Here is a 26186-nt window from a genome sequence, read left to right on the forward strand (position 1 = left end):
GACAAAGTCTCTTCTAGATAAATTGAGGCAAAATTTATAATCTTATTAAGAACCATTTGGACTAAATCCTTCCCCACTTGCAGTGGTGAATACTGCAAAAATTTGTTTTCTAATAGAGAGACATTTCGATTGCCTGCATGAGAATAAACCTGTGGTATCACATCTCTGGGGGGATTACTTCCTTTTCCTGGTTGTTTAGTTTCTTTGATGCAGGCTGCTTTCTTAGACAAGGTATCATTGTTGTCAGATGCTTCTACTTTTTTGTTACTTTCATTTAATGATGTAACAACTATAGAGTACATTTTCCCCAAAACACTTTCAACTATGTCCTTTGCTACACTGTTAATCTGTGATTGAAAGAAGTTTTTTTGTGTTATGTCTGATGTTTTAATTTTAGAATTAGATATTAAGTGGGGGATTTCATTAAATGGAGGCAAATGGCCTATGATTCCCATTATTCTTTGATGCACTTTAGTTAAAACTTCCTCCACTGCACTGAGCAATGCAGTCTTTTCTTTTTGTTTTGATTCTCTTTTTCTAATAAATATTTCTTTCAAAACAATTCTCTGGCTTTCTTTTTCCAATGTTATTTGGTTTTGTTCCAATGGATATTTTGAAAACGGAGATAATTTGTTTTTTTCCTGCTCTCTTTGTCCCAGCGATATTTCATTTGATACAGTTAGTTGTGAAAATAATTTAGGATTGTCTTTTGAGTAAACACTAATTTCCTTTGCAGATCTTTTATCATATAAACTCTTTAAAATACTGTTGACAATTCCACTCACAATGATATTTTCTTGGAATGAAATGTTGTTTGGATATGGATACATCTTTTGAATTTCTAAGTCTAAGTCATTTTTAATAAGTTTCAAAATGGCACTGGCAATGATGTCTGCATATTCCTTAAGACTAGCTTGTGAGAGATGAATTGTGGACTGAAGATTTTCTTTATAACTTGCAAAAGTGGAATCTGGGAGCTCTTGGCTAAGGATTGTTTTAGTGGATGTTTTCAGGACATTCACATTTGATTCCCCTTGGCTTGATTCATGAAAGATGCTATCATCTTGTTTATAATTTTCCAGTTCCAGGCTAGCAATTGACTTTTCTTTAGACTGGAAAGCAAGAGTAATTAAGGAATCTATTCTTTCTGTGGCAAAAGCTTCTAACCGACTGAAAATATTTTTAGTAATGAAGTTAGCATTTTCCTCACATGGGTCAGGAGATTTCTTGGCATCTTCTTTCTCTACTATAGTTATCTGACAATCATCAGCATAAACTGATTTCAGACTTCTTGAGGATGGCAAATACTCTGTTTTTCTTTCACTTTTTGACCCCACAAGAGGAGGCTGTTGATACTCTGCTTTTGAAAATATGTCACCAAAGATCAGGGGCCATCTTGCAGAAGTAGGATTTTTTGCATTTATGCTAAGCATGACAGCAGAACTGAGATTATGAAGAACAATATCCACTATATCATTAGATATCAAAATGACATCTGATTTAGGAACTGAAAGTTTGGGAATAATTTTATTTGCATCCTTGATGAATATTTCAGAATTTGCTCCGGAATGTTTCCCAGCTATGCTATATTTCAGAGTGGATGTGGCACATGATAGATTATTTTGATACAGTGTTTTTTCATAAATATCACATAAGATACCTTCAATGATACCTTGCATTTGAAACTGAAGCACTTTTCTATATTCAGTCTTATTAAACAGCTTTTCAATAATACCTTCTTGTTGATCTGAATTAATCTCTTTCTCAGAATTGTTTTTGTCACATTTGCCTTTAGATGATACAATATCTAACACTGTGTTAACAACTTGACTTGGAATACTTTCAGAAATCACAATGTTGTGAGTTAAAGAAGGACTTTCCCTTTCTTTATCTAATTCATGTTTGATTCCTTGTAAAATTTTTCTAGCCACTTCTGTTGCATATGTATTTAATTTATTCAAAGAGAGTTGACACACTGAGTTGGTCTTTTCTGATGTAATATGATCCACTGAGCTAGAGGACAATTGATCATCAGAATACAAATCTTTGGCTGATAATGCTTTGCTTAAGGCACTTTTATCCTGCTGAATAGGTAAAGCCATTGGAACAGTAAAGTTGATTTGGGGACAAAAGAGAGATTTGACTTTGGAAGTAGCAAAAGTCTCTAAATTTGTTAATATTGCCTGTACAATATCTTCAACTACATTTACTTTGGCCTGTTTGTCAACATTGAATCTGGACTTAAGAGTACATGGGTTCTTGTCTAGCACAGTAACAGAGGACTTCCCTCCATGGGTGCTTTCATGTAAAGAAACATTTGCTCTAAAGGTGATGGTTTTATACCAATTTTCACTTGTATTTCTTTCCAGCATAGCAGCCAAGTAAAGTTTATGAAATACAGTTCTAACAACATCATCTGCCACTATGATTACATCTGCTTCAGATACTAAAGGACCTATCATTTTATCTATAAATTGAACAGATGTTTGAGGAATTGGCTCATCAACATTGTGAACGATGCCACTTAAATGAGAGTGGGAGAGAGAAAGCACATTTAATTGATTGACCAAAGCATTTTGAAAAATTTCATTCAAAATGTTTCTTATAATGGGAACAACTGGAGATTTCTGTGGTTCTTTGAGTTTCACTTCAATTTTGTTTAAGGTTTTTTCTAGAACCCATTGTTTAAGAGAATCTGATTTAGCTTCTTCTTTTAGTAATGTTCTCTCCCCAGTGAATTCTTTCTCTGTATGTGAGACATCTTCTAGAAATGAATCTGATTCAGCTCCTCCAGGAAGAAAATTTCCATAGGTTGGCCTGTATCGATAAGTTTCAGTGCCTTCCTTTTCAGATTCAGTTTCATTAAACATATTTGAGGATACTGCATCTAAAATTAAATTGACTATATTCTTAAGCATTTGTTTCTCAGGTGGTGGGGTATTTACCCTTGTCCTCAAATCTAATGAGTTCATATTTAATTCCGTTTGAATAGCTTTCAAAATAGTACTTGATATCTTCTTTGCATTCATGTATAAAGCAGACTGCAATAGTTCCTCATGTGTGTCTGTGAAAATACTGGGACTTTCATATTCCAAGTCTATCTTATTGCTTTCTTCATTTCCATAAGTAATAGAACCCAGAGTTTCTAAATTTCCGTTAGCGAACCCTTCCAGTTTAGCAAAAACCATATTTAGAATATCTGAAGCTAGAGCTTTCAGTTCATTTGGATGTATTTCTTTTGTGCTCCCTGTTTTGGAGGTCACGGGAGCAATAGTTTTTTCTTTATTTTTTGTCATCTCTTTATTACCCTCCTGAATCATCCTGGAAACTATGCTGGAGATTATGTTAGTGCATTTGGCCATTTCCTCAATAATTGAAGCAAATGATAAGTTGTCGATATCAAGAGACTCTGAAACGGCTTTAAATCCAGAACTTGCCAAACTGGTATCTATATCAACACTACATAATTTTGCAAGGATGTATTCAAAAATTGTTTTGGAAATGCACTGAATATTAGACTGCAGTGTAGTAGCCATTTTGGGATTTTCATTCTTTCCTCTGTTTAGTTTACTATAAGATGGCTGATGGTGTTGACGGGATCCTATGAGCTTACATAACATTTCATACAGTGTTTCCCCAATACTGTCTAACACTTGCAATCTAGCATTGTCTTTGAGATCTTTTCCATTTACAACACTATGGAGAGCACATGGAGTAGCCAAATATTTGTGAAAAGATTTTTTATCCTGCCTACTTGGCAAACCATTTTGTTTATCAACATTGTCAGATCCATATGAAGTTGCAGGCTTTGGCTTATCTGAAGGGAGTGATATAGTGCTTTGATCATAATGTCCACTTGATAACATTTCACAAATACAAGTTAATAATGGAGATTCCATAATTGAGACAAGAGATTCTAATTTATCAGTGTCAGCAAAAAACCCTTTACCTGTAAGGGATTTGGTATGATCTATTTCCCTACAGTTTAGGCTTCTCTTATTGAGTTCTAGTTCATTCTGGATAGCACGCAAAACAATGTTTACCACTTTAGTTGTGTAAGTACTAAGTTGAGATTGTAATGAAGATTGCTCCACAACTGAAGGTTTGAAGCCCATTTGCAATTTTGGACAAAGGAATGACTTCAGCCTTTTAAACACTGTATTAATGATCTTATCAGTAATGTCATCTATAGGTTGAGGTTCACTTTTTTCAGATTTTAACACAGAAGGTTTTGCAGGATCTACATTGAATGAAGATAAATATTTCACTTTCTTTTCACTGTCAAACCATACTTTTAATGACTTTTTATTTGGTGTTTCTTTGATCAGGTGTGGAGTATCAGAACTACCTAGAGAAGTTGGAACTGATGATGAAATGGAACCTTTGGTGATATTGGGAATGCAGCTTGAAGCCTTATGAAGTATATTTAACATAGCATCTGTTATTTCTTGAGCCATTGCACTAATTTCTGACACAGAGAACATCTGGTCCATCCATTCTTGATGTGACAGTCCTTGAGATTTTTCTGAAACAAGAACTGAAGCTTCTTTGCCAGTTTTATTGTCTAAGTGACCAGGTGGAACAGAAGATAGGTCCTTGAGCATTTCTGTTAAAATACTTTTAACTATGTTTTCTGAAGCCTTTTGTATGTGATGCTTTTGATCTTGGCTGAAAATCAAAATGTCTCTATTCAAACAGGGTTTTCCCTTTAAAATTTCTTTATTATTAAAAGATGGTAGCTCAGTCTTTAATCCCCCATCACAAAATGCAACTCTGCTTCTTCGAGAAGCAGCATTTGCAGGTGGTTTCCTATTTCTTTTATATTCAAAACTGGTGTTTCCTTTTGTAAACCAATTCTCAGGAACTTGTTTCTGTGATTTTAGCTTTTCATCTTTGAAAGATGAATCAAGCACATTTTTCACAATTTTGTCTATTTCTTCATTATCATCTTCAGAATAAAGGACCATGCCAGGAACATTAATAGGTGGAAATGATCCTCTAGACCTAGGACCATTAGATAATCTAGTGCCAGTAAGTCTGTACCTTTCTTCAGTGTCAGAAAGATTTATTGGTCTAGAGTGTCTGCATTTTTGAACATCTGCTTTTACTGGCTCCTGATGTAGCTGAGTGACGATATCATCAAGAAGCTGAAGGAGTACTACTGTTTCTTCAGATGCAGTAAGTCTCTCATTGTTAAGTTCAGTTTGTACATATTCTAGTATAGTGCTGATTGCTTCCTCTATATATCCAACCAAAGAGGACTGGGAAAAAATATTTGACATTAAATTTTGTATTTGATCTTTAACAATCAAATTAGCTGCATCAGGTTCAGGACTACATTTCTTTTTGTTGTCTCTTTTGAGGGACATGTATGTTGGGTCTGTCATAGGTTGCTGATCAGAAAGTTTAATTGCATCTTCAAGATAAGGAAGTTCATTTTGCTTACAAGATGCAAGAGTCATCAGCTTTTCTAAAATGGCATGTACCATATCTTCAGCAATATCACACATGGGTTCCAAATTATAAGGCAGTGAAGCTTTTAAAGATTTTCCATATGATGGACGGAGATATTCTTTACTGGGTGGTAAGCTTGGTTTAATGTTAACTGGCAGGTCTTCTTGTGAAAATATCTCAACACATTTTTTCTCAACTGCAGACTGTAGCTTCTCGAGCATATTCTCCACAATCTCTGAAGCTGCTGAGCAGATATCAACATTGGAAAGCAAGTCTCCTTTTTCAGGTTCACTTCGGTCAACAAAAACCTCAGTAGTAACAGAAGAAATAGAAGGAATGGCCTGCGTTAAATCAGACATTATTTCTTGAAAAATACTTTCTAAAATCAATTCAGTTTCCCCTTTTAAGTGACATTTAAAGTTAACAAAAACATTCTTTAAATTCTTCATTTCATTCATGGCTTTTGCTTTTTGATCAGGAAACAGTGGACTCTCTAAGCCATCTGTTTCAGTGGTGGCATCCTTAGATTTTTTTGTGCCTGTTTCAAATGATGCTAAAAGGTGACTATCAGATTTACAAGTTCTGAGCTTAGGATATGCACATGTCATACTAGTTTTATTATATTTGAGTTCAGATGATACAGATTGTCCTTCCATGTGATATGTTTTACCCACAATTGTTCTTTCCACGTGGGCAGAAGGGGGTTTTAAAGGTGTAGTTGGTCGCCTTACTGATAGGTCAACTGTAAATGCACAGGGCTCTCTCTGAAATGTTTTAGTTGTTGCAGATGTGTAGCTTCCATATGTAAACTCTTCACTGCATGTGCTACAGAAACTTGAACTCTCTGAAGAGAGGATGGAGTCATCAGACACTGGATATGCTTTAGTTCGCAACCTTTCTTCATACTTTGTGATGGCTGGGTATAATATACTGGTCACTGTAGCTACAACCCAGGTCATTATATTCTGAATTATACTATTCAGTTCTTCAGAAGTTACCTGGAAAAGAGGCAAGCAGGAATGAAGAGAAAATAATGTAACAACTTACTCTATTCTGGGACAGAGGGTAACATTTAATTTTTTACATCAAACAGTACCTAACTGGATACCATCATATGGGTTATAAAGAGAACATAGTAAAGAATTTATTTAGAATTTCAGATTACTTTCAAGTTGGTTTACTCTGTACTATAGTAAAATAGTTTTTATAAGTTTCTGTTTGATTCATATTCCCTCCAACTTTTTTGTTTTTCCCCAACATTTGTTGCTGAGATAAATGACTTTTTGGTAAAAATAGAAAAAAAAATCACCAAATTGCTGTCTAGCCAAAGAAATGCAATTTTTGGCAAGAAGAAACACTGTCTACAACCCAATGATATTATTTAATAATATGCCAGATTATTTATTACAAAGTATTTCTCAAAACAGATGTGGTCAAAATGTTTGGGTGCCTTCAGAGGCATCTGTCTAGCTAAGAGGTAAGGATGAAAAATAAGCCATCTCTTCTTCTGATTCTCTGCTGCAGAGGTGAACCTATGATTTGTATATATGGAAATAAGTGCAGCTATTAAAAGTTATTTAATAGGCAACAAAAAAGTTAATGCTTATGGAGACTGACTGGCTTTGTAGTCAACAAAAGAGTATCAGTGCAAACTGTTTTAGATAAGGAAGGCTGAGAGATGATGGTGAAATGAAGGAACAAATTAGTTAAGAGGCAACAAAGGGCCCCCCTAGACTGGGGTTTAAAAGAATCAGGAGCAAGGAACAAGGGTAGGGAAATTGAATTCCTTTTTGAGCCAGAAATAGAAACCCAGTGACCAGATTTGGAAAACCATTTTCTTAGCAGTCATTGGTGATGTCACAGCAATATGATTAAAAGTAGAACTGGACCAAAAGTAGAAACAGTGCATCTGTAGAATTCTATAAACCACTTCTTATTTACTGAAAATGAATTTTGGGCTTGCAAAAATCCTTTTGCCTATAATAAACGAGTAGTCTGTTTTTAAATTGTTATTACTCTTAAGACATAAAGGCTGTAAATATGAGTAATTGGCAGCAAAGCCTGGAAGGCTGGTATACAGGCACTAGGTTAAACAATATGATTCCTATAATGGGGCTGTTCATACCCAAAATATTACTTTAAATTAACATGGAAATATTCACATTTCAAGGAAACATTCAAAGAAAATTTAACACCTACGTAACATACTCTTTCCGTACACATTTTAGAGTGTTTGGAGGCACCTTAGGAAAAGCAATTCTATCTTGCTGTAATTCACAAGTCTCCTAATGTATTTTTTCCTTTATTGTACAATGGCTAGTGGTTTGAAAACATTTTGGATGACAGCATATGTTGTAAAATACTTGTTTTATATAATGACATCCTAAATCAAACATTTCAAAAATAAAATCTAAAATTTAACAGAAAAAGCAGTTGTTCTAATCTACTACAGCACATATAAAGTAAGACATTCAATATATATTATTTTTCTTACTAAAAAAAATCTACATTGTTACTCTAAGGCTAAGTGTGAAAGTTTCCAAGTTTGATATATGAAAGAGAGATATTCCTAAAGTTTTCTATGTGGTGAAATGTAGTAATTAGAAACTAGTTTTCAGTTGCTTTCCATTTTAATATTAAACTGAGAAATATTCCCTTGAATCAAAGCTTTTATATTTGCTACACATTCTATGACTTGAATAAGTGTCCATGTGAAAAAGTATGTCAGAGTATGTGTTGTTCTCCAACACCTTTGTCTTTCCTGACTGGTCTTAGTTCCAAAGTTGGGCTTTGTAAGTTGGACCATCTTATCTGCCTGTTCCAAGTCTCAGCTCATAAGTGACCAGGTACTTTTTTATGTGACATTCTTAGGTGACCAGGTCACTTCTCAGTAAAATGGCCAGAGCCAGACCCAGGCATCCCAGCTCACCAGCCAAGTCTTCAAAGCCATGTCACCTAATGGCTTCCCATGATAAAATGAGTTTGTGTATTTGATGCTATTATGATGGCTAGGTCCTTTAATGTTATTCCACACATTTCTATGCCCATGAGACTTCTTCCTGAAGGGCCAGCATTATTTTTGATAAGAACTTTAGATCACTGCAAAATTTAAGAATTAACTGAAAGTAAACTTTAAAGAAAAAAAAGTCAAAGAGATTGACTAATATCAATAGATGATTACTCATTATTTGATTCACAGTTTTTTTTCTATTATGATACATTAGAAAGTACCATAAAAATGTTACTTTGTCAATGGATTTTATGATACATACTTTCTCTTGCAAGCAATTTTGTAGGAGGTTCTGTTCTCTGTAAAGTCAAGAAAGGTTAGGCATTTAGTTATTACCTAGGGTCAAGAATTTATATAACTTTTTCCAAAATTTCTAATCATTAAATCATCTGTTTCTTTTCTTTATATCTGAGAGTTTTTCTGCAGAAATTCAAAAGGAAGAATAAACTTTATTTTTTGTCCAACCCTCCCCCCCCCAATTTATCCTGCTCCTTTGATACTTACATACTTTATTGCTTGGAAGAATAGAATTGTAGCTGCTGCATAAAAAATATATCTATCTGAAAAGTCTACTTCTGAGTCACCTTTGCCAAGCCTGCTTTGTGGTTCTCTGGGGGAGGACACAGAATTGGAGGGAGAAGGTGGGCTAGTCCTTTCTGTCTGTTAAAACGTACCATGAGGCAAAGGATTTGTCCAGAGCTTTCTGATAATCATTTACTTACTCTTTTAAATCCCATGGTCCCACCTACACTTTCACCAAACAGCAGGAAGGGAATATGTGAATGATATTCAGTAACTATGGGTTAAAATAATAGGTTCCTAGCCATATGCGATACTAATTTAGATGGAGACCTTTTCTTCATATGAAGATATTCTGTCATGTGTTCTAATTAGAATTATTTATCAACACACACTAATGAAATAAAAAACATAGTTTCTGAATTGTAACAAATAAAAGAAAATAATGAAAATTATAGAAAAAACAAATAGTTAATAAAATCAGATCAAAGACCATACTATGATACTTTCATAAATTTCAACATGGACTCTTTTCTTATAATCAGATATATGATACTGTCATATATTTCAATCCTCTTCCTACTTTCTTAAAAGAAAATTGACATTCCTTTTTCATTTTTGTAGGCCTGTGCTATACATTATAACATTCAGTTTTTCCCAAAGTCTAAAATTCAATCATGAGAAACAGCAAGACTGAGAATTACATCCTAAATCTTGGCAGAAAAACAAAACAAAACAAAACAAAGAAACAAACAAACAAAAACCATCTTCACTGGTTTCAGCTCAGAAATTAGGCTTGGTAGTAACAACCCATATTTAGATTAGAACCTTTTTGCAGTATGGAACCTAGAACATGAAAGCTGATGTCAGTGACATGTTTTCTATATTTTGGCCTTCTTTCTTTTTTCAGAATCTGGTTTCTCAGGTCAACCTAAGCATAATTTTCTTCTTCTAGACATTCTGCAATCTAACTCTCCCAGATTCATTTTTTCTATTCTCTTCACATTATACTGTAGGTACCAAATGGAACTCAAGGAGTCCAACCTATGATTGATAACTGTCCCCAACAGGCTCTCTGCCCCAAGGCATGCATATAGATCCAAAGAGCAAAGACTTAAGAATAAAATTGACCAAATAACAGAAAGCTTTAATGAAGACCACTTTGAACAGTTATAATAACCATATAAAGTATGCTATCAGTGAAAAAGGCAGAGTAAGGAGCTCTGAAAACTTACTCCTCCATAAAAGCAATGGGGAAACTGGCAAAAAAAATTCTTTCATAATTTCATAATAAATGCTTTTGTAGCCATTTTTTTCCGTTTTCTGAACTCTGAAAATTAACCAAAGGCTTTCAGCATTCCAGAGAATGTTTATTCAAAAAGTGATTGATCTAGGTAAAAACTATGAGCTTTGTGGGGTTTTAACTTGCCCTATTTCTATCCCCTTTCTCCAGCTCCATGGTATCCTTGAAAAGCAACACCTTTCAATCACAGGGGCATGGCTTTGTTCATTGTGGTATCTGCCTAACATTTAGCATTATGTTTTGAACATAGAAGTTTCTTAATAAGTGTTTGATAAATAAATTCCCATTTAAAGTCCTTTGGATCTAGGCCTAATCTCTAATACCAAATGAAACCTTTGTGCAGGTCACTAATATGGGCTTCTAGAACTGATTCCTGGTTTCTTGCCTTCAATTTTTCTTATATATTTCTATCAGAGTTGTCTATCATGCAAGCTAACATGACCGCTACATTCCCCCTCCAAACCATCAGAGTGCCACCCATTAAATAAACTACAGATTCCTGACCACAGTCTGCACAGCTGCAGGCTTACTGCCTTCTTCACTCTGTTACTCCTTATGTCTTCCATCCAATAATATGAACTTACTCATTACCTAAGTGCAGGACATAATTATTGCAACTCTGTTTACCCCCACAGCTATGGTATTTGATTTGTCTTCATTCTCTTGGTCCTGAATTTCCACGTCTATCTTATAAACCTTTCTGTATGCCTTTCGTATTAACATTAGAAAAAAATAGAACTAAACAATAGAAGAAAGAGAGGGAAGATGACATGGACACTATATCAGATATGTTGATTCTACCATAAAGTCTTATGAAATCTGGAGTTAAATCAGAACACAAGGAATGGGATATGTGTATGATGGGAAGAGTCAGACTGGAAAGGATTGTTTGTTGTGTTTTTTTATTGTACTCTGACCTGAGGTTAGAATGGGTATGTGAAACTAAAAGTATTTCATTCCCGTCAATTTGGGAGGGACTGGTGAAGAAGCTCCAGGCCATGCCTAGCATTAATCATCTTAGCTGAGCTAAGATTTTTAATGAAAGAGTAGCCAAAATATTTGCTATGAGACATTGAAATGATTCTGTGGTTCTGTAATCTTGGGTGGGAGAAAATGAAGAGGCAGGAATTAAGACTTTATATTTCCAATAAATAAAAATGTATTTATTCAACAAGTAAAATAAAAATAGTCATTATTTACACATGATTGTCATTCCTCCACTTTGCACTTTAAACTGAACTCATCAGTTTTCTTCCTTCTGCATCTGTTATAGTGCTACATATCCTATGAACTCTCAGTAAGTCAGTTAAATTGACAGCCATCAGTCCTAAATCAAGATACTTCCTCCAAGGAAGTTTGATCTGAATATTTTGATACCCTTTACCACCTTACATCTCTTAACTTTGACCTACCATTTTCATAGGGATTTGGGGTTTCTAATGTATATCCTGGACATTATTTGGCATATTACCTTTATAAGAACGTGATGATATTGGGTCTAAAATAATAGTTTTTTGTTTTGCCCCCCAAGAGTTGAGAAAACCATACATAACCACCAATAGAATAGGTGGTCATTGAGGTTTGAGGAATGAAAATCCCTCAGGCCCCCCAAATTTCTTCTTCAGAGACTTGCAATTTCCATCCTCAGAGGTTATTATTTGGGATTATACTGCAAATACCCGTTAGGAGCATAATTGATTAAGTCATCAATATTTGCAGTAAACTAACTTACCATCCTTGGGAAGCCAATAATCTCAAAAGGCCTAAGAAATGGTAAATTTTTCAAAGGTGATAAAAGCAAAGGAACAAGGTCCAGATGCTGGAAAACTCTCGAAGAGGGGGGGTTATGGTAGGATATACTTGAACTGGTATGAAGACTCTGAAGTGAAGGGGGAAGTGTAGAACCACAGTAGGGATAGGAAACAGAAGGAAGAGGAAAAACATTCGCTTTGTCTGCTTTACAATTTAAGCTTAGTGCTGAGAGTTTGCAAAAGACAGAAGTTTCACTAAATCCAAGTAGAACTACTAGAGGATTCCATTTGATCATTTGCTTTTGAATAGAACTCATGGAATTATTAAAATATGAATTTATATTTACACATTAATTTTCTTAGATACTTACGTATTTGAGAGAGCACGAGAAGGGAAAGTACCCTGGGCTGTGGCATGAACCTGAGGTCCTATTTATTAGAAAAAGAAAATTGTAATTAGTTTGTATTCTTCCCCAGCAATTTGTGAAATGGAAATTAAAATTCTTTAGTAGATCTTTATTCTTTGGTACTATCTTGTTTAAAGGCCTCCAGAGATTCTCCACAATGAAGCCCAAATTCCTTAGGAAGGCATAAAATATACCATACAATCTGATGTTCTCACTTCCTCTGCAGTGTCTACTCTGGCTAGTCTCTATCTATTCATATATAATCTATGGTCTGTAGACACAGAATGATATAATTTGCTAAATATATCATGTTTTCCATGCCTCTGGGCCTTTGTTTTTGCTATTTCCTTTGTCTGGAACACCCTATGCCTTCTTTTTAACTTCTCATCTTTTAGGCTTCACTCAGTTTGTATTAATTCCACGAGAAAGCCTTGCCTAAGTAAATAAATATCCTTCTTTAGTGCCCCTGAAGCATTCTACACATGTTTCTATTACAAAACTCATTATATTATATCATAATTAAATGTTTACTCTTCTGTCTTCCTGACTATGAAATAAATTTACCACTATATCTTCAGCACTTAACACACAGTAAATATTCAGTAACATTTGTTTGTTGAATCCATTATTTAATTAATATGTTCCTCAACATTTATTCATTGATTTGTCTGCCATTAATCTTCTCCTACTTGAATATTATCTAACTTGCTTTGCATATAATCCAGCAAGATTCTATTGCCGAGTTTTGGTAAATACTCAGGATTGAAGTGATATAGGAAGTCTTTCTGCAGTACATCTCTACAGGCATACTGAATTGGTGTATGTCAATTATGCAAAAACACAAATGAATAAAAGTTTTAGACAAAAAGACTGTCCTAATTTCAGAAAGTAGTATTAGTAATTAGAACTAGTTCAAACTTAAATTTAGATGGTAACTCTTGTTTCTTCCAGCAAATGAGTAACCAATAGGTACTAACGATGTGTATAAAATGTCTTACTTAAATCCTGTGAACCTTTTTGAGTTTGTTTTTATAGATATACGTTTTTGTGTATGTTCAGTTTGGTAGAATTAACTGGAATTAAGAGTGCACAGATCTGAGAAATTAAGTGTGAAGATAATACTATTTTAAAAGCAAAGTAAAAAAAAAAAAAAGCTTTTCTGTTTCCATTAATATGCTGGAGTAGATATCTAAAAATTTGCCCAGAATTCTATATAAATAATTTAAACTACCCTGTTAAAAGCAGCTAAGCTTTCAAACACATTAAGAGAAATCTTTGAGAGTAAAAAATTTGTAATAACACAAATATAGAGTGGTAAGCAAGTTTTGAAGCTGATGCTTGCTCTATGAGCATTGGCAATACCTACAAACAAAATGGGGAATCAAAACTAAGTAAGAGCCTCTAAAAATATACTAGATGCCAAAGAGCTATACCCTTGGTTGAAGAGTTGTCAAAACAAACAAACAAACAAACAAACAAACAAAAAACTCATGCCACAAAGGTAGCAGCACAAATAAACTATGTCTTGGCTACAACTGTGGATAGAGGAATAAGAGGAAAAAAAATAAAAATCTCTCTTAAGAGATAATCTATGATTATGAATTCCAATATGACTTTGAGGTTCAAATCTGCTGTATGGTCATAAAATTCCAAGTGAGAAATTAATTTAAAATGAACCTGTGTTTATACCTCTTCCAGATGCCTAGCAGAGCATATGGAAATTTTTAAAACTCCTTTATAGAGGTATAATTGGTACTCAAAGAACTGTACATATTTAATGTGTTGAATTTGAGTTTCTTTAGAGCAACACACACTATCCAAATATAGAATTCCCAATGATACATTTCCATCAAAAATGAGCTTACATATAACAGTAATGCCCCCTACACACACACACACACACACACACACACACACACAAAGACAAATATGAAGAAACAAATCCCCGTGACTATTAGCAGGGAAAAAAAAGCATTAGAATTAGACATCACTATTTCAGATATTTGAATTACCAGATAAAGAATATTTAAAAAGTGTATCTTATATGTATAAATATATAAAGAAGGGATTGGAAAACATAGGAATGGAACAAGAACTTATCAAAAAAGTCCAGTCAAATTTGAAAAATAACTATTCAGAAATTATATATATATGCATATACTCTGATTAAACAGAGAAATTTCAAAATGCATTGAATTGATAAAATAGTAAATTAGATAAGCTGAAGAAAGAATTGGTCTTTTGGAGGACAAATTTGAAGAAATTAACCAGAATGCAGCATAGAGAAATGGAAAATATGATAGTTGTTAAAGGATGTGGAAGAAAAAAAAAGAGATCTAAATATACATAACTGGAGTTTTAGAAGAAAATAATAAAGAGTGGGGAGAGGCAATACAGGAGAGGAAAAATAGCAGAAACTTGTCCAGAACTGTTCACCATAATAATACTAAAGAAAAATAAAAGAAAGACCTTAAAAGCCGACTGAGGTGTGTGTGGGTAGGGGAGGGGGAGAATCACTTATGCAGGAATTATTAAATAGAGAAAAAGTAGACCATTTCAGTAAAACAATATATTTACAGTGCTAAGAAAAAAATAGCTGTCCTTAAGGACTTGTGTACCCAGCCATAATTATATCCCAGAACATGATAAAATAGTTTTATCAAACAGAATCTGAGGATTTACTCCCCAAATACATTCACTAATGACATTTCTAAAGACTGGATTTACTTTAGGAAGAATGAAGGTGATTCTAGAAAGTATGAAATGCAAAAAGGAATGGTGAACAAAAAAATATTGGTAAACATGGACAAATATAACTGAAACCTGACTGTATAAAAATCAGAATTTTAGTTTAGCTGGTAAAAAAATCAAAACTAAATTATTGGTTAAATATGATATGAAATAGTGATTTAGAAGTTAATTATTTGAACTTTGACTTTTACTTTAAGCACACATGCAAAATTCAAAGGCAATTGTCAAAAGGAATATACATAGCATACAGTTTCTAAAACAGTAGAGAGGAAAATGGATTAAAAATAAGCTTAGGAGAGGCAAGATGGCAGAGGAGTAGGGGACCCTATTTCAACCGGTCCCCTGAATTTAGCTGGATATCTACCAAACCATTCTGAACACCCAAGAAATCAGCCTGAGATGTAAGAATATATATCTGGATCTCTACAAGCAGAAAATCTCTGGCAGTTGTGAGGTATGAAGGGCGGAGCCATGATTCTGCGGGCAGGTATCAGAAAATAAAAGGGTGGAGCCATGATTCTGCGGGCAGGTATCAGAAAATAAAAGCACCGCCATAAGCTGGTGCCGGGAAAGTGATATAACACCAAAAAACAAAAACGTCCCCAGCTGGGAACGGGGCACAGACTCACAGACCGGTAGTGGCAGGAGAAGGACTTTAGTGCAGCCCCCAGACAGGATCCAGGAGCTGTGGGTGCATGCAAGAACTGAGGTGGCTTGTGGTTTTAGAAGCACAAAGGGCAGAGACACACCAGGCCCTGCGATCTACCTCTGAGAGAGTTGCTGTGGGGCGCACCACAAGGGAGGCTGCGTTTTTTAGCAGTGCAGACAGAAATGGAGCCTCTGTGTCCTGGAGGGCTCAGTGAAGAGCAGACTACAATTTCTCTGCTCTGGGTCATAGGTTTGGGTATGGTGATTTTTGCTTTGACTCTCGGAAGAGACAGAAGAGACTCGGAAAGCTACAAAAGCTCAAAAAACTGGTTTCCACTGAGCCCATCCCCCCCCTCCCCAAAAGGGGCAGGGCAACTCTGCCCAAGCAGGGTTGCATGAAACAGCACGGCAGGTCCCTCCCCCGGAGGAAGACAGGGTGGAAGACCAAGAGGACGACAACCCTAGGCTCCCTATAAAATGGGTGCATCTTGCTTTGGTTGTGGTTAATACTTTGGACTCTTTACATTCCCTCAACCACCCTTCAACAAAATGACTAAGAGGAGGCACCCTCAACAAAGAAAAGAATCAAAGACTATGGCCTCTGCCACAGACCTAATGGATATGGATATAAGCAAGATGTCAGAGACAGACTTCAGAGTAGCAATTATGAAGTTGATATCTAGGCTTGAGAAAAATATTAGTGACAATATAGAATCTTTAAAGGCAGAAATGAGATCTAATCAGGCTGAACTTAAAAATACATGAATGAGATGCAGTCTAAACTGGATACTCTGACAGCCACAGTAAATGAGGCTGAAGAATGAATTGATCAGCTAGAAGATGATAGAAAAGAAGGAAGCCAGGAGGCCTGGGATAAACTCCTGAAAGCTGAAGAGATCAGCCTGAGAGAGATTAATGACACCATGAAACGTTCCAATGTCAGAATTATTGGGATCCCTGAGGGAGTGGAGAGAGAGAGAGGACTAGATGATATATTTGAGCAAATCATAGCTGAGAACTTCCCTAATCTGGGGAATGAAACAAGCATTTGTGTCCATGAGGCAGAGAGGATCCTTCCCAAGATCAATGAGAGGGATCAACTCCCCAACATATAATAGTAAAACTCTCAAATCTTAGAACCAAGGAAGCAATCCTGAAAGGAGCTAGGGGGAAGATATTTCTTATGTACAAAGGGAGGAACATCAGAATAACATCAGACCTGTCCATAGGGACCTGTCAAACCAGAAAGGGCTGGCAAGACATATTCAGGGTACTAAATGAGAATAACATGCAGCCAAGAATACTTTATCCAGGAAGGCTGTCATTCAGAATGGATGGAGAGACAAGGAGTTTCCAGCACAGGCAGAAACTGAAAGAATAAGTGACCACTAAGCTGGCCCTGCAAGAAATATTAAAGGGGGTTCTATAAAAGGAGAAAGACCCCAAGAGTGATATAGAACAGAAACTTACAGAGACAATCTATAGAAACAGGGACTTCACAGGCAATAGGATGGCACTAAAATCATATCTTTCAATAGTCACTCTCATCGTGAACAGCTTAAATGCTCCCATGAAACAGCACAGGGGTGCAGACTGGATAAAAAGACATGACCCATCCATATGCTGTCTACAAGAGACTCATTTTGAATCTAAAGATACATCCAGACAAAAAGTGAGGGGATGGAGAACCATTTTTCATGCCAATGGACCTCAAAAGAAAGCCAGGGTAGCAATTCTCATATCAGACAAATTAGATTTTAAGCTAAAGACTGTATTAAGAGATCCAGAGGGACATTATATCATTCTTAAGGGGTATATCCAACAAGAAGAACTAACAATTGTAAATATCTATGCCCCCAACATGGGAGCCGCCAACTACATAAGCCAACTGTTAACCAAAATAAAGAGACATATTGCTAATAATACATTAATTGTAGGAGACCTCAGTAGTCCACTCTCAGCAATAGACAGATCATCTAAACTGAAAATCAACAAAGAAACAAGAGCTTTGAATGACACATTGGACCAGATGGACTTCATAGATATATACAGAACATTCCACAATAAAGCAACAGAATATTCATTCTTCTCAAATGCACACGGAACTTTCCCCAGAATAGATGACATACTGCGTCACAAATCAGGTCTCAACGGATACCAAAAGATTGAGATTATGCCCTGCATATTTTCAGACCACAATGCTTTGAAACTGGAACTCAATCACAAGAAAAAATTTGGAAGGAATTCAAACACATGGAAGCTAAAGACCATCCTGCTAAAGAATGTGTGGGTCAACCAGGAAATTGAAGAAGAACTTAAACAACTCATGGAAACCAGTGAGAACAAAAACCCTACATCAGTCCAAAACCTATGAGATACTGCAAATGTGGTCCTAAGGGGGAAATAAATAGCCATCCAAGCCTCACTCAAAAATTTAGAAGAATCCCAAATGCACGAGCTAACTTTACACCTAAAGGAACTGGAGAAAGAACAGCAAATAAAAACTAAACCAAGCAGGAGAAGATAAATAATAAGGATTAGAGCAGAGATCAATGAAATAGAAACCGTAAAAACAGTAGAGCAGATCAATGAAACTAGAAGCTGGTTCTTTGAAAGGATTAAAAAGATTGATAAACCTCTGGCCAGACTTATCCAAAAGAAAAGAGAAAAGACCCAAATAAATAAAATTATGAATGAAAGGGGAGAGATCACGACTGACACCAAGGAAACAGAAACAATTATTAGAAATTATTATTAGCAACTATATGCCAATAAATTAAGCAACCTGGAAGAAATGGATGCCTTCCTGGAAACTTATAAACTACCAAGACAGAAACAGGAAGAGATTGACAACCTGTCTAGACCAATAACCAGTAACGAAATTGAAGCAATAATCAAAAACCTCCCAAAAAACAAGAATCCAGAGCCAGATGGATTCCCAGGGGAATTCTACCAAACATTTAAAGAAGAAATACTACCTATTCTTCTGAAGCTGTTTCAAAATATAGAAACACAAGGAAAACTTCCAAACTTGTTCTATGAGGCCAGCATTACCTTGATCCTAAAACCAGGCAAAGACCCCATCAAAAAGGAGAATTACAGACCAATATCCCTAATGAATATGGATGCCAAAATACTTAACAAGATCCTCACCAACAGGATCCAACAGTACATTAAAAGAATTATCCATCACGACCAGGTAGGATTTATTCCTGGGATGCAAGTGTGGTTCAACATTTGCAAATCAATCAATGTGATAGAACACATTAATAAAAGACAAGAACCATATGATCCTCTCAATTGATGCAGAAAAAGCATTTGACAAAATTCCTTTCCAGATTAAAACTCTTCAGAGTGCAGGTATAGAGGGAACATTCCTCAATTTCATAAAATCCATCTATGAAAAACCCACAGTGAATATCATTCTCAATGGGGAAAAGCTGAGAGCTTTTCCCTTAAGATCGGGAACACGACAGGGATGCCCACTCTCACCACTATTGTTCAACATAGTACTAGAAGTGCTAGCAACAGCAATCAGACAACAAAAAGAAATAAAAGTTACTGAAATTGGCAAAGAAGAAGTCAAACTCTCTCTCTTCGCAGATGAGATGATACTTTATGTGGAAAACACAAAAGACTCCACCCCCAAATTACTAGAACTCATACAGCAATGCAGTAATATGGTAGGATACAAAATCAATGCACAGAAATCAGTTGCTTTTCTATACACTAACAAGTGACTGTAGAAAGAGAAATTAGGGGATCGATTCCATTTACAATAACACCAAAAACCATAAGATACCTAGGAATAAACCTAACCAAGAGGTAAAGGATCTATACTCTAGGAACTACAGAACACTCATGAAAGAAATTGAAGGAGACACAAAAAGATGGAAAAACATCCCATGCTCATGGATTGGAAGAATAAACATTGTTAAAATGTCTATGCTGCGCAGGGCAATCTACACTTTCAACACCATCCCTATTAAAATACCAATGGCATTTTTCAAAGTGCTGGAACAAACAATCCTAAAATTTGTATGGAACCAGAAAAGACCCCAAATCGCCACGGAAATGTTGAAAAAGAAAAACAAAGCTGGGGGCATCATGTTTCCTGATTTCAAGCTATATTACAAAGCCGTGATCACCAAGACAGCATGATACTGGCACAAAAACAGACACATAGACCAATGGAACAGTATAGAGAGCCCAGATATGAACCCTCAACTCTATGGTCAACTAATCTTTGACAAAGCAGGAAAAAATATTAAATGGAAAAAAGACAGTCTCTTCAATAAATGGTGCTGGGAAAATTGGACAGTTATATACAGAAGAATGAAACTCAACCATTCTCTTACACCATACACAGAGATAAACTCAAAATGGATGAAAGACCTCAATGTGAGACAGGAATTCAGCAAAATCCTAGAGGAGAACATAGGCAGTAACCTCTTCAACATTGGCCACAGCAACTTCTTTCAAGACATGTCTCCAAAGGCTAGTGAAGCAAAAGCAAAAATGAACCTTTGGGACTTCATCAAGATAAAAAGCTTCTGCACAGCAAAGAAAACAGTCAACAAAACTAAGAGGCAACCCACGGAATGGGAGAAGAGTTTTGCAAATGACACTACAGACAAAGGGCTGATGTCCACGATCTATAAAGAACTTCTCAAACTCAACACCCAAAAAACAAATAATCAAGTAAAAAACTGGGCAGAAGACATGAACAGACACTTCTCAAAACAAGACATACAAATGGGTAATATACACATAAAAAAATGTTCATCATCATTAGCCATCAGGGAAATTCAAATCAAAACCTCAATGAGATACCACCTCACACCAGTCAGAATGGCTAAAATTAACAAGTCAGGAAATGACAGATGTTGGTGGGGATGCGGAGAAAGGGGAACCCTCCTACACTGTTGGTGGGAATGGAAGTTGGTGCAGCCGCTCTGGAAAACAGTATGGAGGTTCCTCAAACAGTTGAAAATAGAGCCACCATACGATCCAGCAATTGCACTACTGGTATTTACCACAAAGATACAAATGTAGGGATCCGAAGGGGTACGTGCACCCCCATGTTCATAGCAGCAATGTCCACGATAGCCAAACTGCAGAAGGAGCCGAGAGGCCCCGAGAGGCCCTGAATGGATAAAGATGTGGTTCATATATACAATGGAATATTACTCAGCCATCAGAAAGGATGAATACCCACCATTTGCATTGACATGGTGCACTGGAGGAGATTATGCTAAGTGAAATAAGTCAAGCAGAGAAAGACAATTATCATATGGTTTCACTTATTTGTGGAACATAAGGAATAGCAGGGAGGACATTAGGAGAAGGAAGGGAAAACTGAAGGAGGGACAGTCATAGGGGGAGACGAACCATGAGAGACTATGGGCTCTGGGAAACAAACTGAGGGTTCCAGAGGGGAGGGTGTTGGGAGGATAGGGTAGCCCGGTGATGGGTATTAAGGAAGTCACATGTTGAAATTAACACTGGGTGTTATATGCAAATAATGAATCATGGAACACTACATCAAAAAGTAATGATGTACTGTATGGTGACTAACATAATAAAAAAATAAGCTTAATACTCTGAAAGAAAGCAAGAAAGGAGAAATTGATGGGAAATATAAAAAAGCAGAACAAAGCAAAAGCACCAATAAGGCATTAGAAATATTCCAAGGTTTTAATTAACATAAATGTAAATGGCTTAAATTCAATTAGTAGTCAAATTCCAAGACTCAATAAAAATAAAACAAGATGATGCAGGTGTAGAGTGCTTACAAAAGCCATATCTATACATAAAAAGATGCTAAGACACAAAACTGATATAGCTATATTAGTGTCGGACCTACTAAATTTGAGACAAAAAGCATCACTTATGATAAAGATCCATACATAATAATAAAAAACTCAATTTTACACCCGAAACTAATATTACACTGCATGTTAACTAACTGAAATTTAAATAAAAAAATTAAAAAGCCCTCAATTCACCATGATAGTCCTGGATGGGCCGAGTAACCCAGACCAAGAAATAAAAAGTAAAAATGGACAGAACTACATGGAGTTGATAACTAATCATTCCCAATGATTTTTAGAACAGAGTAAATAAACGTATATAGGATATTTGAACTACACAATTCAACATCTTGATTGAATGGAAATATTTAGAACATGGCACCACCAAATAATATTTATTATTTTTAACCACACAGAACATGTACAAAATGTGTGCTAAGCCAATAAGGCAATTTTGCAGATATTTCAAAAATCTGGTATCATAAAGGCCATGCTGTCAGTCCACAAAGCAATTAAATTGGAAATCAATAACAAAAAGGAAACTAGAAATCCAATATACTTGAAATTTTAAAACTAATCTATAAATACAAAATAACACAAAATTGGAATTTAGATATGATTTTTTAAAAATGAAAATATTGCACATTAAGTTTTACAGTACATTTCAAAATCTCTTACATATCACCAGTTAAGTGCCACACACTATTCTAAGCAATTTATAAATATTAACTTATTGAATTGCCATAGGAATCGTATGAATGATGTACTATTACTGTTTATGTAACAGCACTCGAACGAATCTTAAAGGTTAACTTGCTTCAAGTTAACACACTCCTTGCTTACTGACCTAAGGTTCTTGATCTGTAACAGAACTAATTTACTTCCTTTGAGATCTGCAGACCACTGGCCTTGGGGAATGAAGGACCAGAACATTCCCAGACCACAGAGGCCAGATACCTTTGTGAAGCCACCTGGACTCTGATTAGTCCAACAATCTTTTAGAAAAATGTTTTTCTTTTTAAGGTCACACTATGACTTTACTGACCTCCCTTTGTGCATCTGTAGACTTTGCCTTCCTTTGCAGAACAAACAGAGTAGTCTTCTACAACCCCTGGGTACCAAGGAACCAGACCTTCTTGCACAACCCCCACCCTGGACACAAAAGAACTAGAACTTCTTGCACAACTTCTGAGCTCCGAGATAACTTTAGCTGATATCATTGAGTCTGCAGGTAATAAAAAAAGTCACAGACTACTGTACTCCCTTAACTGATTAAACCCCTTTAAAAATCTTGTGGCCAGGCAGAAACCTCAGACAAGAGTCTGCCTCTCTCCAGATTTCAGTCCTCCTGAATAAAGTTCAAATTCCTTTCCAATCAAAACTCATCTCTTGATTGGCCTTTCCAGAGATGGGCAGTGAATTTGGGTTAGGTAATATTCTCATTTTATAGTTGGAAAAGCCAAAGAACAGAGAAATTAAATAACTTGGCCAGACATAAATTTTAATGTTGGAGTGTGGATTCAATTTAAGTAGTCTTGCCAGAATATATGTTCCTACCTGTTATGCCATACTGCCTTCTGATAATCTGATCCATGTCGATAGGATATATGATTACTTGATGCCAAGAAATTTGAAAATTTAGATGAATAAATTTACAAGAGAAGTGTAACTTGTGAAAACAAACTCAAAAAGAAACAGAAAATACATAGTTTCAAATCTAACTGAATCTGTAGTTTTAAATTTTTTCTCACTAAGAGATCTGGGACCAGGTTAAATATTTTGCTGGTGATTTGTACCAAACATTCAAGGAATATTTAGCACCATACTAGGCATGAAGCAGGAGCTCAATAAATGTTAGTAGAAAAAGTGAATTAAGAGATTGCATAACTTACTCAATAGCTGTTACTGATGTTTACCTGATTCACAGAAGTAACTTGGTCTCTTGTTTGATCTTTCATTCCAATCAGCATTTATCTCCTTCTACATAATCCAAACAACAAAACAAACATCCTCAAAGGATTTTTTTCCTCCAGGATTTGAACATCAACTATTACTTATATATTTAAAATACAAAAAATTAAGATTTTGAGAGCTTCTCTTAAATGTCAGCTTTTAAGAAATGCACACATTTTGTGATGTTTATGTTAAATCTATTTACAGAATTTAAAAGTTCACAGTTGTATCATGGGAGGTCCACAAGACCGCCCACACATTTGGTGATTTGCTAAGGTTCATGGGACTCAGAATATAGTTGTACTCGCATCTAAGATTTATTACAGTAAAAGGATACACTGTAGGATAAAGAAGGGGAAAAGACACAGGCTGAGTCTGGAAAAATCCATGCATAGTTTTTCTTATGCTCTCTCCTCCTGTGAGAGGACACACTTAAGCATGCTCTCTTCTCCAGCAAGTAAAAAAAAAAAAAAAAAAATGCAGTAACATGTACAGTGTTTCTGCCCAGAGAAACCCATTAGAAACTCAGCACTCAAAGTCTTTATTGAAGGCTGGTCATAAGGATGCCCTCTGCCTTAGTACATATCAAAATTCTAACCTCCTAATAAGAAGTCAGATGTTCAGCAAAAATCACATTATTTGCTATTAATATAGTGCACCATCCATTCAGCTCGGGAAAGTTCCTTATCACTTAGGGACTGTTAGAAGAGCTAACTTCCCCAACGCTAGCCAAAGGGCAACCTTGACAACAGTCTCAAGCCTGCTATGTTAACCCTTTCCTACACAGTAGTATTCACTGGCATCCTAAAATTAACTATCTGTGGAATGCACTGTTTAGTAAGTAAGCTAATCAACTCAGTGGGACAAAAGAATAGGTGTGTTTTTTAACAAAGCTACAATAGGAGAAAAGTTCAAGTAGAGCTGGAGCAGAGAACAGATTCTCTGAATACAGAGGGATGTGGTTCTCTAGACTTGTTCAAGAACTCAGTATGTTCAGCGAGGTAAATCCAGTGAAATAAGTAGGCTTTTTTTTTGCCCCCCAGGTCTGAGAGCTGAACACAGGCCCCTAGAAATACATTTTCTGACAGTGGTAGGCTGTGCACATGTTGGAAGCAGAGTGTACTACTTAGTATAATAAAATGGCCATGCTATTTCTCATAATAAATTAGGAATTTGTGGACATTTGATACTCATTTGAGATCAAGATAGGTGGCAAATTTAATAATACACACATTAACCAAAAGAAGTCAGTAATAAAACTTAGGTACTGTTTTTACAGGAGTTTTTTGTTTGTTTTTTAGTAAAGGACATAGCTTTTGCAATCTGTTGGGCAATATGAGGATTTAAATATTGAAGTTGGTAAGAAATTTTTTTTGACTCTTAGCATACATAAAATGGGAAATGACATAGTAGAACACTGAACTGTAAAATGTTTATAATAAAACTGCACTACGCAGTCTGTCAATTATTATGTATTAGAAGAAACAGAAAATGATGCCACTTCCTCCCCTAATCAAGTAGAATTCATTTGGAAAGAACTTAATAAATTACCATTTTCAAATCATGTTAACTCTTTAGCACAGTTGAACAGTTAACACTGTGTTACTAATGGAATGGATGATGTGGTTTTGACTCCTATCTATAATAAGTAGGCAACTCACAGGAAAAAAAAAATCTAATTTATATCAGAAGACATACCCTGAATCTTTGCTGGTAACTTTCCAATAGCAGAAAGCTGATGGCTGGTCAAGAGCCAAGAGGACAGATAGCATGACTGTCTCTGAACAGTCCATCAGTACTAGTCAAAGCCCAATCAAAGGCCAAATTAATACTTCCTCTGAAGGCTACAGGTATGTACTGTGAACTACAGTGTTGTAGCCTATATTTAGAAAGATTATCCTAGGACTATTAAAATTTTATTATGATATGACTAATTTCAGGGAGTGAAGCAGTTTGGAATGGTCACTTCATGAATGAAAATTTTTATACCAATGCTGATCATAAGATTGTATCTCATTTATTCTACTTGCAGTTGGAGCAAAAGAAATATTATATACCTCATCTTTTGAAGGATCCAAATAAGACTGTGAAGATCTTGGACAATTTCTTGTGGGTGAAGTTTGAGGTGAAATAACTGAATTTTGAACTGAGATGTTTACAGCTCCTAGAGAAAGAAGAGATAATTTTACATATGAGAAGATCATATTTCTGGAGAAGGGTGAATGCTAATGAATATATTTGATCCAATGCTCTCTCTGCTGAGCTGCCACAATCACTGAATTACCACAATTAGGGATATATTTGAGTTAAGGAAGTATCTCCAAGAATAACATGACCTTTGTAAATGTTCACTGGCTACAAATTTCCAGTGGTTTTCACCACTGCCTTTGGAGACAAGTCTGAAATCCTTAACCTCTAATCCTAATTTATTTAATATTATGCCAGCTTAATTCCTATAATTAAACACAGACCATTGCCAGAATTGTCTTCATTTCATTCAGTCTGCAATGGAAGACCAACTCACTTCTTGGATAAGGGAATAACCAAAGCTGTGTTTTAGGAAGAATGCTTTCACAG

General features: G+C 35.6%; 1 protein-coding gene across 1 annotated transcript in view; it reads right to left on the minus strand.

Moving 5' to 3' along the window:
• Nucleotides 1–26186, minus strand: part of FSIP2 (fibrous sheath interacting protein 2) — a 103719-nt gene that overhangs the window by 46328 nt on the left and 31205 nt on the right. Inside the window, exons 12-16 of the mRNA XM_028124491.2 lie at nt 25667–25773; nt 23573–23636; nt 12409–12466; nt 8727–8763; nt 4–6452 (exon numbers count right to left, since the gene is read on the minus strand). Coding sequence (XP_027980292.2) covers nt 4–6452; nt 8727–8763; nt 12409–12466; nt 23573–23636; nt 25667–25773 — 6715 coding nt within the window. The remainder of the gene's footprint in view (nt 1–3; nt 6453–8726; nt 8764–12408; nt 12467–23572; nt 23637–25666; nt 25774–26186) is intronic.

This window comes from Eumetopias jubatus, unplaced genomic scaffold (genome assembly GCF_037043125.1).
Source record: "Eumetopias jubatus isolate StellerSeaLion01/CBP00866 unplaced genomic scaffold, mEumJub1_p1.0 scaffold_3, whole genome shotgun sequence".
Classification (NCBI taxonomy): domain Eukaryota; kingdom Metazoa; phylum Chordata; class Mammalia; order Carnivora; family Otariidae; genus Eumetopias; species Eumetopias jubatus.